At 41.2% G+C, this 15808-nt stretch overlaps 1 protein-coding gene across 1 annotated transcript; it reads right to left on the minus strand.

The window, feature by feature from the left end:
• Positions 1-6451: 6451 nt before the first annotated feature.
• On the minus strand, positions 6452-14730 carry LOC131256110 (putative serine/threonine-protein kinase). The gene is made up of 2 exons (XM_058257158.1): positions 14618-14730; positions 6452-7831 (listed from the first exon to the last, which is right to left on the minus strand). The coding sequence occupies exons 1-2, from the start codon at positions 14718-14720 to the stop codon at positions 6684-6686; spliced, it is 1251 nt and encodes a 416-aa protein (XP_058113141.1). The 5' UTR covers positions 14721-14730; the 3' UTR covers positions 6452-6683.
• Between the last annotated feature and the right edge of the window lie 1078 nt (positions 14731-15808).

The following is a 15808-nucleotide window of genomic DNA, read 5'->3' on the forward strand; positions in this document are numbered from 1 at the left end:
TGAAGTCGTACGGCCTAAAACAGTCGCCTAGGCAGTGGTATAAAAAATTTTATTCTTTCATGGTGAGTTAAAAATTTACTCGGAGTGAATACGATCACTGTGTCTATTAAAAGACACTGAGTGATGGAAAATTCATCATCCTAGTACTGTATGTTGATGATATGTTGATCGTCTGTCATGATATGTCTGAAATCAACATACTAAAGACTCAGTTATCAGGGACATTCGAGATAAAAGATCTGGAGGCTGCAAAGAGGGTTCTTGGCATAGATATTCATAGAGACAGGAAGATAAGTAGGCTTTGGTTATCACAGGTAGAATACCTTGAAAAGGTATTGATTAAGTATGGGATGGATCAGGCAAAGCTGGTGAGCATTCTCCACGCGGCTCACTTCAAGCTTTCCTTAGAATAATGTTTTAAATCTAATGAGGAAAAGTAGGTTATGTCTCATGTGCCCTATTCGAATGCAGTTGACAGTTTAATGTATGTCATGATCTGTACGAGACCGGATATTTCACAGGCAGTCAGTGTTGTGCGCAGATACATGTCAAACCCCGGTAAGCAACATTGAGAAGCGGTGAAATGACTACTTCGATACATTCGAGGTATGAAAGTGTAACATCCCGTACCGCAGGACCGAACGTTGGAAACATTCGTGGCAGAGATGCCATGAGCTAATTAATCTAGGATTAGCCCATTTGCCTGTACCGGACAGGCCATGGCAAGACCAAGCGCAGGCCGCCAAGCCGGATGACCATTTACAATGAGCTACAGTCCTGAGGTCCATCGCGGACTGCGGACCCGACAAAAGCTCAGAAGTGGGATCTGGCACTGACTTAATGCACTGCAACTATGCCAGGACCAATCTGGTGCTGGCAAATGGAACCAAGATTTCAGGTTATCCGACCATTGGATCTTTTCCATATTTACCGTGGAGGCCTAATGGATTTTCCTGCGCCTGTCCACCAACTCAGGGACCCGATCGTGGGCCGGTCACTGTTGATCACAAATCGGACCCGTGCGGTCAAACCCCTGGTCCGATCGTCCCCAAATTTTGCGTGGCCCTTCATCGGGCCATGGATCACCCATCCTAAAGACTTCATAGCCTGAGGACCACCAGAATTACTCAAATCTCTAAAATGGACCCCACGGGGCCGTTTAAAGATCAAAGCCTTTGACTCAAACTCCACTTTCGTCTATCCGTTCATTCCTAAATTTTACACGGTTCCTAGGCGGGCCATGAGGCACCTACCCACCAAATTTGGTGGCCAAGGGAGCATTAGGACCACGCCAACTCCGAAAATGTTCCTTGTAGGATATTTTAGGAATATGAGGGAACTTAAGGCCAAAGGGGCCTAGTCTAGGAAATAAACTCAATCCCTCATAACTCCCTCTCCCATTTGCTACAACCACCAAGAGAGAAAGAGAGTAAAGGGGAGTAAAGAGGAAGAGAGAAAGAGAGGGAGGAGATCCAAGGTGGACCCTATATCGAGGTGGGCCCCAAGAAAGCCAAACCTCTCATCTCCTTGCCACTCTTGCAAGGAGAAGACTCTTTTCCTTAACCTCATCGACTCTCCGTGGGTTGCCTAGGTGAGTGTTCCTCCATCCTTCTTGAAATTTGAAGTAGTATTGTGGATTTGGGTTGGAAATCTAACATGCAATACCTTGCTTTAGGGATTCCGGCCGTTCATCCCGAAAGCCCTCTTTCCTAGGGCATTTCCCGAGCCTCCAACGAGCCATAGGTGCGTACTATTACTCCTAGGTGGCCTAGCACCAATTTTCATATGAGTTTAATGATTATGATTGTTGGTTGATGCATTTAGAGAGTGTAGAGAAAACCTAGGGATGCATGCCTACTTTAATCGTATGAAATCGTGTGTTTGTTTGGTTTTCTCACAAGATGTTATTTGTGTTTCTCATAGGACTTGTTGGAATTTAATGACTGCTTGTTGATGACTTGGTTGATCGCTCATAAGATCGATGCCCTATTGCATGCATGTCCTATTTACCACATGTGAAATTTTTCCATGAGTTGTAGGAAGTGCGCAACTTCCCCACCAACACACCCAACACACTTGCACCATTGTTTATGAATTGTTAGCTTATTTATTGTTATATCTGGATTATATGATTGATGTATGAGAACATGATGATCTTGCCTGTCGAAATCCCTGTCAGTCGATATGTTGTGGACCGTCACTCAAACTCTGCGGTTGGCCAAGGAAACAAAGAAGGCTAAGGTGGTCTCGTCGGTAGGACCGCCTTGAGGCTATACTCTCGGATTTGGGCGAGCGTGTGTGGGCGGCTGTAGTTAGACTACGTGGGTTGCTTGCACCCGATGTCGTTCCGCCACACGTTTGCCTGGACTCATGCGGTCTAGCCTACTGTCTGGCCAACCATGATTGTTAACCCTGTTTGCTCACATTTGTATGGAACCTGGGACTCCTCACAACCACTGTAGCCCAACGACAAACCACTTGAATTCGGCCCACAGCCTCGTGAGCCGGGCATAGTAGAATGGGACACTGTGTTCAAGCTGTCGGCCTACGCTGGGGTACCGCGCCTCCCCGTAGTGACCGCGAGCGATCCCTTTTCTCATGGCACTCCTCATGTGCTTAAAGTCGGGGATGAGGAACCCGACGGGATCACGGACCGCGGGGCCTCGGCCTCACGCATTGGGGGGTCTTGGCCTCGCAATCAGTTTAGGGCATTAATTAGATGGGGTATTCCAGATTCCCAAATCTGCTGGATGAATGAACCTAACTAACAACTCGGCTAACACGACCACATCGCATCGCATTAGTTAGGTTGGCGACTCGGCAGTCGAGGTCGCACTGAGGGAGTGTTGGCATTGGCGATCGTTAGATGGCGTCGCACGAGGGAGTGTTGGGCGAGGGCATTCATCATGTCATCCTGCATACATGCGCATTACAAGACTAGACAGATGCTAATGATTGATCGCTTTTCATTAAATTCTTATTACAATTGATGCTTGTTATAACTTATGGCTAATAGCACCCACTGAGTTGATCACTCACTCCCACTCTGGGACGGTGTTTTAAAACACCAACCAGACCCTTTGATAGATGCAGGTGACTCAGGACTAGAGGAGCCTAGCGAGGCGAGCGTGGACAAGGAGCTAGAGCTGTCATACTTCCAGCTAATGGAGGGTTCGCCGCCGGCATGAGAGGCAGGAGAGGATGGCTGGGCGCTGGGGCTCAGTCCCATTACTTTGGGATGGTTTATTCTTTTGCTATTTTGTTTGGGCAATGCCTTGCTCGACCCAATTATTTTTGGACTTGTACATTTATGAATTGCCCTCTTTCATTTCAGTAGACTGGTGTTTTCATGTTCCACGTTCAGAGAATTGCAGACTACGCGACTTGAAGGATTTAAATGCTTGTTAACAAATCTGTATTAGTGACTCTCGGGAACTCGGGAGTCGAGCGATTGCGCGACCCCCCATTTCCAGGCTGTTACAGAAAGACTACATCTTAACTTTTGAAAAAACAGGAACAAAGTTGGTAGGGTATGTGAATTTCGACTACGCAGGCAGTATAGATTTCAAGAAGTCTACTTTAGAATACTTGTTTGTTCTAGCGGGTGGAGCAATCAATTGGATGTCGAAGCTTCAGTCCGTGGTGGCTCTTTCCACGACAGAAGCGGAATATATGACAGTAATGAAAGCGTTTAAAGTTGGCGTTTGGCTCAGAGGCATAATAAATCAGTTGGGACTTCAGCAGGAGGCCGTGCCGGTTAACTGTGATAGCGAGAGCGCTATCAATTTGGCTAAAAAATCTGTTTATCACTCACGTACTAAACACATTGATGTTCGTCACCACTTTATCCGACATGTGCTTAAGGAAGGAGGCGTCACACTAGAAAAGATTCACACCAACATGAATCCAGTAGACATGCTCACCAAGATCGTTCCTACAAAGAAGTTCAAGTTCTGTGCAACTTCTCTGGGCTTGGTAATGGCATAAAAGTAGGACAAAGTGTGCGCGAGAAGCGTTGATTAAAGATATGATGCAATGAAGAGATAAGAGAAGAGGTCAAGGAGCTACACAATTGAAGATTGAAGACTTGGTAAAGATTGTTATCAGAAGTCTTAAATCTGTTTTTTTTTGGGTTGCTCGACTGGTCGTGGTTCAGCCTCGACCGGTCGAGGGAGCTGCTCAACTAGTTGAAGCACTACTCGACTCAAAGTCCAACGGTCGAGGTTATGCAGTTTCGTTTCCGGATTTGATGCAGACTGCGGAAATTTGAGTTAGTTTTCGCAAGGGTGCGAAAGGAAAGTTGCCTAAACTATAAATAAGTGTCTCTAGGGCTTTTCTAGGGTATGGAAAATAATTCTAAAGCTTTCTATAGGGTTTTTAGGGTTATCAAAGGGTGTAGCAAGGGTGAGATTTAAAGTTGTTCGAATCGGGTAAGTCCTCTCTCTTGTAATTTCTATTTCATAGTGGATTTCTGTTGCTTTGTGCTGTGGTTTTTTCTCGTAAGGGTTTTTCACGTTAAAACTTTGTGTTTTTCTGAGATTGCTTTTACTATTGAATTGCTATTATAGATCTAGATCTGTGTGAATCCGCAACACAACTCCCCAACACGTGTCCCACGTGGATGAGGGGTCAGACCAAGTTTCAGCGTCAACCAAAACTCAAGTGGGCCCCACCAAGTGATTTTATACATTTTCGGCATGGCCCACCTGAGTTCCGTATACGGCTGATTTTTGGGATATCCCATAAACTAAAGGGGACCCATCAAATGGATGGTGTTAATGTTTGACATACATCATAGTGGGGCCCACACAACTCAATCTCATAGGAAGTTCCCTTGAGGTATATATATATATATATGCTCACCTAAGAACTTCTTATGTGAGCACACGTGTCATAGGCACATGATTTGAACAGTCCATACGATGTGGTATCCCTTAAAACCTCAAGCCTAATTTCCAGCCTGATACACAACTCTAGCCGGCCATAGAAAAGAGAAATGCAAATCAAGGGAGGAAATTATTTCCTTTTGCTATGGCCCACTAGAGTTATGTATCGGGCGGAAAGTTCCTTGTTAGGTTTCAAGGGATGCCGCATCATGCAGACCGTTCAGATTTTGTACCCATGACATGTGTCTAAAGGTGCGCACGGGTGCTCATGTAAAAAGGAGCAAAGGTGAATATTCTTCTACACACATATGTACATATGTATGTGTGTGTACACACACACATATATAAGAATGCTCACCCGTGCACCTTTTACGTGAGCACGACCTTCAGCACCTCTGTACATGTGTGCTAGGTACAAAATCTTAATGGTTCACGTGACGCGGCAACCCTTGAAACCTCGTGAGCCCAATGTGTGTGTGCGTGTGTGTACGTATTAAGTTATTTATTCACTTTAGTTTTTTTACTTTAGTAAGTAGAAATCAAAACAAGCTACTTAAGGCATAACACGAGGTCATTGGTTTGAGTACCCACTGTGGTGTGAGTGTCTGAGTGTGTTGGGGGGGTGTGAGTGCATGTATTAAAAATAAATAAGGAAAAGAAGAAGCTTATCTTAAGTAACATAAGATCCAAACGCCCCCTTGAATTAGTTAATATCTCTTGATTCCGACTGCACGCAATCTCAGGATATTCTATTCACAATGTTCGACCCATCAAGGTGGGGCCCACATTCGGGTAACCTGGATGACGATTATCTCCACTAGATTGTTGGGACAATTTACCTGTTGTAGAGGCTTGATGCTCACTTTACCCCAATTGCTAACATGGAACGTAGATTTAAGTTGTGTTTGGATGCACTATTGAATTGAATTGCAATAATTTATTTGTCAATGTGAAATAAATAAATTGTAGCTACCTTTGGTAGTATTGACACCAAGAATGTAGCCTTCAAAATGCAATCACATTCCTTTCAAGTCGAACTTCACATAGCGTGTTTGGATGAGCTATTCGCTAATTAAATTACAATTATCAATCTAATAAAGTGGAAATAATCAAATTGTAATTTCTTTTTGCATGGGGCCTTGAGTAAGTTCAGCTTCAAATTGCATTTACGTTACTTTCACGTTGGAGTTAAAGGGGAAATTGAGGCAGTTCAACTCAAGAATTAAGCTACATGTCATTTGGATGTCTAAAAAATAGCCCTTGTGGAAATTGAATCCATGACTAATAAATTCTTGTGTGGGCTCCTGAAATACTAGGAATTGGTTTCCTGATGTGATCCGTTTCCACTTTTGAAATTCCTTAGAATGAGCTAGCTTGCAAGTTCTTAGGTACTGAATTCCCCACCAATGGTCATATGGAATCAGGATCCTCTCTTGAGACAACCTGGAAAATTTTGTTTGTTGTAATTTAATGCATGGCAGTGCTGACAATATTAGTGATGACCTGGACCAATCACAATGTAGTAAAATAAGATTTCTCAGCTTGTGATAAGCAGAGGATCCTGATTCATTTTGAAATTCCCCGTCTCATGAATATTTATACTATAATTGTTGGCGATCCTTCCCAATACCCAAATACAGCTTTTGGATTCCAAGGAATTTATCCACTACCCAAAAATAAGAAACAGAATTTCTTTCTCATGGATTTTACATACCAATAAAAACGAAAGAAAAATCTTTAGACCCATCTAAATTTCTGGCATCCAAAACACCCCTTAAGTATTTTCTCTGATAATCATCAAGGAGTCAGATATTCCTCCGTCGAGGTCTCAGAGTCCCAAGTTGAGGCCGGAGAGAACCAAAGAGTAGTGTTTGAACTAACCAATGGAGTTGGGATCCTAGCATTTCGAGAATCATCAGACGGCATTTGAGGGAAAGGATTTGGTGGATCATTCAACATCACATCTCCTTCCAAAATCTTCACAACAGTACTCATTGGAGGCCGGAGCTCCGGCTGATGTTGAACACACCACAAAGCAACCACAGCCATTCTCTTTGCCGTCTCTTTATCTTTCCCACTCATCCCCAAATAGCTCACCATCTCCTCCATTGCTCCTTCCTCGAACTTAATCCACACATGCCTCGGCAGCCACTGCAAGATCCCAGAGTTCCTAGAATCGAAATTCTGCCCCCTCCCAAGAATCTGAAACAACAACATCCCGAAACTATAAACATCGCATTTCGGAGTGACCGGAAAACGCAACGACATTTCTGGTGCAGCATAAGCAGGAGTTCCCTTGAACCCTGAAATGGGAACATGGGTCGAGTCCCGGTTATAAAGGTTGGCCAGCCCAAAATCTGACACCTTAGGTGAGAAATCCACATTGAGCAATACATTCTCCGGCTTTATATCATAGTGAATTATTCTATCTGGGCAATCATCGTGCAAATAGGCAATGCCCTTAGCGGTTCCAATAGCAATGCTATAGAGCTTCTCCAATTCAATCTTATTCTTCTTCTCTCTTTCGAATAAGAACCCGTCGAGCGATCCGTTCTCCATGAACTCATAAACTAACGCTTTCAATCGCTTGTTGAAGCAAAACCCATAAAGCTTTACTAGATTGGGATGGTGTGTTCTTCTGATCAAACGCACTTCTGCTTCGAACTGGCGTCTGATTAGCTTATTCGACCAATCGCCATGAAGGACCTTAACAGCGACTGGCATGCCGTCTTCTAACGTTCCTTTGTACACCATGCCGGATCCACCTTTGCCCAGCTCGTGCTTGAAATTGTCGGTGATGTTCTTGAGGCGGCGTGATGAGTACATGACCAGCTTCTCTTTGATGATGTTAACGTTCGTGGCATCATTTGGAGGGGCAGATGAGTCGCGTTTGATGTCTTCATTTTCTAGGATGGAGAGATACAATATCCAGGTGACGACAATCACTGCATGCAGCGATGATCAAAAGCAATTGACCACATGATAATATACTGATTATTGGAATGATGATTAATGGGCATGATCGTTTCTACACAGCTCATCAATTTGGTCCGTCCAATCTGTAGGCCACTTGTTGTGTAGGTTGGTGGACAAGCCTATGCTTAAATGATATATGAAATATCAGTTTATGAACCATCTCTACCATTCAATTTGTGCACATCATCATCAATCTTGGTGTTTACCTGATAGACTCATACTCTGAAAGTGTGATGAATGATACACAGGACTTATAAATCACTTAGATAGTCTAAGCGGCATACAAGCAATTCAAATTAAACTGCCCAGGGCCACAGTTTAGATGCATCTTGAGACCGAAAAAAAAAACACACACACTTATTTGGTTATCTATACTCAGCAACAGTAGGTTTTACAACTTGGTTTAATGTATGCCACATATATATAGGAGAATATATTTTGGTTGGTGATATATTTGCTAATTTCGGGACTCTAACACTTATTCTTCCGCTCTGATACCATGTCAAACAACCACTTGTGCTAAAAGCTTGAGCCATCAGAGGATGATATATCAATGTATAGCAAGGGACTTTAACACTCCAACAGTTAGCAAAAAGTGTATAGCACCTAATTAAACTTGTGTTAAATTGCATGGGGAAATTTACTAGATTTTTCTCATAATTATTTTTATTCATTTTCATTTCTAATTTAGGACATTAAATTATTTAATATTGCTGAAAATATACTTATTGCTGATTTTAATAAGTTTTCATCAAATATAAATCTTTATAAGAAATTTTAAACATTATTTTAAAAGTAACAAAAAGTATGTAGCATTTAATTAAACTTGTAGTAAATTGCAAGCTTTGTATATATATTTTTAAATTTAGGTTTGATAATTATAATATGATGATTCATATCAAATGTGCGTTCATTATTTATTGAGAATTGAGATTGATATGTGGTGCAGTGTCCTGGATTATCCCTAAAGCTACATGCATGTGCTTTGCCTTGAGAATCTCCCTAAAAGTACATGCAATTACAATGTCTTGTAGATGTCGATAAAAGTATAAGCAAGTAGGTTGATTGTGTCCCTTGGGTGAAAATCCATGAAGCTAGCAAGTTAAGATGTTCGGTCCCTTGGGTAAAAGATGCTAAAACTCACTAGATCTTTTGATGTCTCATTTCTATATGGTTTATGAGTGCAAGTATGCATGCAGACATACACTAAAGGTACAACTTGAGTAGTAGTCTGACCAACTAATGTACGAATGGGTTCATCATTACAAAGTACTAGTGTATGGACATTAATGCAACATGGACATCTACTGTATATGGTGTTGTATTCATGAAAAACATCATATTTATAGCATTTTTATGATTCTGGCATTTTAATTCATATTTCTTTATTCTCTTTACTCTAATTCAAGTATTCTTTTGTTTATGTATTTTAATATAATCTGAAAATTCTAAATTTGAGTAAGGAAGTGATCCCACTGAACATATGTAAGCTCACCCCATCTTGAATAATGTTTTAGGTGCAGAGTTTGAGTATTATGAAAATATGGGTCTCTATTATTAGATTATTATTATTTTTTTCAATCATTATTATTTAGTTGAAAATTTTAAGTTCATAGTATAATTGAATAATTATTTAAGGAGTGGTGATTTGAGTAGTATATAGTGTAGTTCGAGTTTTTATTTGGAACGTTATATTTAATTTAATTATAATTTCATGGTGATTTCTCCTTTAGTTTTGTGTGAATGTTTATTTCAGTTGAATAAACGTATGTGATGTAATAAAAAGTGAAAAAAATTGATCATGTTTTCAAAATTCAAATCTTAAGTAACTCTTAAGTAACCCTACTGAGGTACCCAGATTTTGAGGCATGATGACCAGAGATTTCCTTCGGCCTTCCACAAGCCATATCTTAGCTTGAACCTAGGTTTTCCCTTACAGACCGGGCTAGACTTGGATAGACCTCGGCTGCCATAAACCTAGCCTAATTAACAGTCGTAGTTACTGGGCTAATTGGTTAGAACTGACTTAAACCTAGATGCTTCTCCAGTAGGCTAGAACTGGCCTTGGCTAGTATCTAGCTCACTAATCAATCATAGCCTCACTCATGTATGGTGGGGGTGGCAATGAGCCGAAGTAGCCCGTGGGTTAACAGTCTAGCAGGCTTTTGATGTAGGTTTAGGCCAAGTTAAATGGATAGTAGGTTGCCTTGGGTTAGAAAATGTTGGATAAGAGGTATTATAGTACACAACATAGGATGGAAGAATTAGATAACAAGACATTCAGATCTAGTGGATTCAAGGCTCAACTTGAATAGTTGATTTCTCATGACAATTTGATGCCCTTTTTGGAGATACCAGCAAGTGCAAAAGAAGGAAAATGGAAAATCATCTTCAGGATACAATGAACTCACGAATCTGAATTTCAACACGAAAATTTACACCTTTAAGTATTGAATAAATTTCTGGTTTTGACACTAATATGCCTTTAAAACATTCTGAAGAAAAACACAGCAAGAGGGAAAATTTAAGAGCATTGGAAATACAATTGCTTGATTTAAGAAAATAAATTATCTTATTTTCTGGACTAAGATATCCGATGATGCAGGGAGGGATGTGATGAGGTCAATCACTGTTTTCTTCAATGATATCTACTCTAAATCAATGGAGCACTTTGGACTCATCACAAAGAGCTTCATCGAATCCATGAGGGATAAAAGTAGAAATAAATTCAAAATAAATTGATTGATGATAAATAAAAAAAAATAAAAATAAAACTAGAATCCTTTAAATAATAAGCTCAAACCTAGGACGGATTTTTAGACTCAAACCCTTAAAAATTTAACTTACTATAAATAATAAATTTACTATTTATATATTGTCATGATTCCTACTAGACTAGTAAGTGTCTAATTTGGCCTAACCATGTTATTCTCCTAATTTTTATAAGCCTTTTCATGTTGGTCACGACTCCTACAACTCAAAGGATCAAAAGTTATGATCAAAATAAAACTTATTATTTATAGCAAAAATGAAAATTAAATGGACTTTTGACTGTCGATCTAATGGAATCTCGCAAATTTGGCATGGGAAACCCGGCATAGCCGGATTGGTTGGCTAAAATAGCTTCTCCTACACCAAAATCATATATGATATATCTAAAAACTTATTCCGGTTTGTGAGATACAACTGTTTTAAGGTTCTAATAGTCTGGATCAATTTCGCCTCCAATCGGGCCTTCTCTAGTCCATCTTTACCATGAAAGTGTCCATGACCCGCTATACATCAGTCCCCTCCACTTCAAAAGAACTCATCCTCGAGTTCTCGTCCCGCTTAGGTTCATGATACTCAATCAAGTCCGCAACGTTGAAAGTATGTGAGATATTCATGTCGTCCGGAAGATCAACAACGTAAGCATTATTGTTGATCTTTCGGAGGATCAGTACCGGTCCAATATTCTTATTCTTCAACTTGTTGTAGATCTCGGTAGGAAATCTCTCCTTGCGTAGATGGACCATGACATGGTCGCCCACCTCAAATACTTTTTGTTACCAATGCTCGTCGGTTTGCTTCTTCTACTTATCGTTTGAGGCATGCAACTTAACTTGCACGTCTGCATGAATGCCCACGATTCGATCTGTCATATACTCTACTGCAACTCTCATGCCCGGGAGCTTGGGTAAAGAGACCAAATCAAGTGTGGTGAGACACTCAACCATAAATAATCTAGAACGGGGGCTTCCCTATTGAGCGGTTCACCATGTTGTTAAATACAAACTCTATTTAAGACAATGACAAATCACACTGCTTTGATTTGTCACCTAAAATACACCAGAGGAGGTTTCCAATCGTGCGATTCACAACTTCAGTCTACCCATCTGTCTGTGGGTGGTAAGTACTACTGAACTAAAGTTACCTATTGAACCATTTCCACAGAGTCTGCAAGAAGTGGCTAATGAACTTCGTGTCATAGTTAGAAGTAATGGTCTTAAGAACCATGTGTCACTGCATGACCTCTCTAAAGAATAGATTATCCATGTGTGCTGCATCGAGAGTCTTCTTATATGGGATAAAGTGCACCAACTTTGAGAAACAATCTACCACCACGAACATTAAATCCATGTCATGTTGTGTTTGTGGGAGACCAAGCACGAAGTCCATTTATTGGTATGAGATGATTTGTTCTATTAATTTTCCCTTCCATTTATAGGGTTCTCTGTTATGCAAATACTCTACATCCGTTTGTCTTTTTTACTTCAGTCATTATGACAATTGAATCATTGTCACGTCAGTCTTCCAGATCCCTTTGTCTCTTTGTATTCTCTTCTAAATGTTCTTTCCACCTCCTGAACTTCTCCGTCGTGCCTTGATAAGTCCTTTTGTCTCTTTGTATTCTCTTCTAAACGTTCTTTCCGCTCGACCGCTTTCCACCTCACGAACTTCTCGGTCGTACCTAAATGTTCTTTCTGCTCGATTGCTTTCTGTATCTTGAACTTCTCGATCGTGCCTGGTCATGCCTTGTCATTAGATGACATGTACTATCCAGCTCAGCACCAGTTTCACTTCTGTAAAAAGTGCTCCAAATATCTCTGGAGATCTTTCCGCATGTTACATTTCCCTTGTGGAATAACATGTATCGGTGTCATTCCCCGATTAGCTATTCTAGGAATAACCATAAATAGGGCACAATAGTAACGATGCATATATGCAAAGTGCAAAGTACACCTAATAAAGCACCTAAGCAGCTCTCATCCTTGTAGAGATTCGAACCTTGGTTCCATTAGCAAAAACCTCTCTTATTACTATCTGGTTATACAAAGTATTTATGAAAAAATTTCATAATAAATATATTTATTTACTTATTAAAAATAAACTTTATTCTTAAAATTTATCTTTTATTATAAAAACACAATAAAAAATGTGGTCCTTTTTAAGTAAACATGTTAGCATCGTATTGAACTACCCAACCCGATTCACCCACATAGTTATTAATGAGTTGGGCTAGATGATCCAACCCAAAGCCGAAAACAAATCAAAAAACAATAATCAGATAGATGCATATAATGTATATATATTTATATGCATCCATAATTGGAATATGCTGATAAAAAAGAATGTTTTTCATTTAGTTATTTCATACCTACTATAACTTCGATTCATATAAGTCAAACCTCACGTTCCATTTTTAAAATCCACTGGTCGTGTAGGGTTGGGTATAGCCCAGCCTAATTATAATTAAATGGGTCGGGTTTGGGTTTGATGAATTTGAAGTAAGTCGGATAGGGCCACAGGTTAATGGGTCAAGGGTCGGTCGCGCTGAAATTCTTAGCTGGTCTAATAAACGGGTCAGGCATGGGTTGACTTAGACTCACCTGAACTCGACAAACTGCCACCCTTAATTTAGGATAAGGGGCTATGGGGTTCCAGTCATTGCCCGAGTGGTAGACTCCGAGGAGTTTCAACATGAGGTCTTGGGTTCGAAACCCATAGGTGGTGAAATTCCACTATCGCGTGTAGGGGTGGGCATCGAGCCGAGTCGAGTCGAGGTGGGCTAGGCTCGGCTTGTCCATGCTGTACTCGAGTTCGAGCTCGAGCTCAAGCTCAGCCTCGAGCTCAACATTGAAGCTTGGTTTGTTTGCCAAAACTGTCAAGTCGAGTCAAGTTTACCTCGAGTCGAGCTCGAGCTTTTTTATATGTTAACTTATTAAATTTTTGGTGAAAAAATACAAATTAAATATCTCATATCATATGCCACCATTACTAAGACATAAACATCTAGATTTTGATGGAGATGATTCTTAGTGTGTATGGTGCCCCATGAAGAATCTCACGTGTTGAACGGTTCGGATTCTACATGCACATCATGAATGGGATCCACAGCTCAAACGCATGCATGTGATCTTCTCACCCTTTCTAAACTATCTGCAGCTAGTAATGGTAGGATTCTTCCAAGGAGATTCTTATATTGTGGTCCATCCACCACCAGACCAGATAAAAATAATCTGGACCATCAAACCATGGGCCTCACTTTTAAAAACCAACTATCCAATCGTATAATTCCTCAAGTCTAACTTTCAATTTCCATCTCCTTGTTAGAGGGACTTGGTGTTGTAACAAGAGCAGCCGTTCATCCTCCTAATCCATCTCTAATTGCTCAACCGTGTCCAAATCCGAATCATGGTTGCATTAGATGATTTGGAAAAAAGGCAAAAAAGAGGATGATTTGGAAACTATGAGATGGAAAAACCAAACAAAACAAAAAACAAAAAAAACAAAGAGTAATTTCTTAAAATAAAGGCATGGATGTGACAGGAGACAAGTAAGTGCGAACCGAGTCAGGATTGAGCGTGCAGCCGTGCGGTCTTCTTCGCTCAACGAGATCGAGCGGGCAGGCAGTGTGCTAGTCGTGCACCGGTGGTGGTGGTCCGGTGGATTTCTGCTAGTCGGGCGCCCAGAGGGTGTGTGTGTTTAAAAATTAAAAGTTAAAAATTAAAAATTAAAAGAGAGAGAGAGAGAGAGAGAGAGAGAGAGAGAGAGAGAGAGAGAGAGATCAGGGGCTATGAAGAACAGGGTTGGCCTGGGTGGAATCCTTAGCCAGTCTAATAAACGGGTCGGGCATGGGCTGACCTAGACTCGGCCTCAACACGACATAGTGGCAACCCAGACCATGAAAACCCTACGATCCGAAACATTATATGATTCACACGTGTCTCCTTGTATGCACGCGTGAGTGTGTGTGAGAGAGATAGAGAGAGTACCAATTGTGGTGAACGTTATGGTTACATATAGGTTCTGTACAGTGTCGGAGATTGAATCCTGTGGCTGCGGCGGGCAGGGATGAGCGAGAGATGTTTTGTACATTGAAGCCTGTAGCTGCCGGCAGAGAGAGAGAGAGAGAGAGAGAGGGAGAGAGAGGTGAGTTTGCGCTGTTGTCGTTCTTACAGACAATTAGTAGGGTGAACCGGTATTCTCTATAATATAATACCTGTTGTAGGCAGTAGGTACAACACCTGAGGTCTGTGGGGGCCATTATATATGTTGTTTGTGTGTACATCTAATCTATCCATCAGGTGAGACCCTCGACGCTAGGTTTTACCTTGGTGGGTCACCTGATGGACAGAAATCAGCTCGATCCGCTCTCAGATGCGCCACACCATAGGGAACAATGGGGAGTGGATGCCAACCATAGGTTTCGTTTTTCTATTCCATCCAACCCCTTTATCAGGTGCGACTCACCAGGATAAAGGAACACTCCAAATATGAGCATGACCCAAAACTTCTGCCAGCTAGACGACGGGGAAAAATGAACAATTCACACCTGAGATTTGGGTGTGGTCCACCTGAGTAATGGATCGGGACGGATTTTGAGTGCTATAGTGAACACTATGGATTTCATATGATGGACGGAATAGATGTCACACGCGGGTGTTGTACACAGCTGCGTATAACAGATGTCGTAGAAGATTACGCTCCGTGTAGGGTGGGGCAACATTTTACAGGTCACCAACCCAATTAAGCTTGCTAAGATGCCGAGCCCGCGTCACAGTACCATGCATGGGCTCGTTCTCACCGTTGGATGGCACTCATGTAGACATCCGGACCATTCATCAGGTTGTGTACACTGTAAAGATGTCTGGACTGAAAAATGGAAACGGATTGGCTACTCCCCATGCCACCAGCCAATGGCTAGTGTTCGGTGCTCTTTGGGCCCCACCATGATGTATTTGTTTCATCCATGCCGTCCATATATTTTTATAGATCATCTTATGATATTACAAAAAGAATGAGGTATATCCCAATCTCAAATGGACCACATTACAGGAAACAGTGTTGAATGGACTTCGACCATTAAAAACTTTTTAGGGGCCATAAAAGTATTGGATCAAGCTGATATTTGTTTTGTCCCCTCATCTGGGTCTTCATGACCTAATCAAAAGATTAGATGTCAG

This window comes from Magnolia sinica, chromosome 9 (assembly GCF_029962835.1).
Source record: "Magnolia sinica isolate HGM2019 chromosome 9, MsV1, whole genome shotgun sequence".
In the NCBI taxonomy this organism is placed as follows: domain Eukaryota; kingdom Viridiplantae; phylum Streptophyta; class Magnoliopsida; order Magnoliales; family Magnoliaceae; genus Magnolia; species Magnolia sinica.

Excerpts from the sequence above, each read along its gene's own strand:
- LOC131256110 (XM_058257158.1), bottom strand. The coding sequence starts at position 14,720 with ATGTACAAAACATCTCTCGCTCATCCCTGCCCGCCGCAGCCACAGGAT. Across the intron at positions 7,832-14,617 it reads CATAACGTTCACCACAATTG|TGATTGTCGTCACCTGGATA; the intron begins GTACTCTCTCTA and ends CGCTGCATGCAG.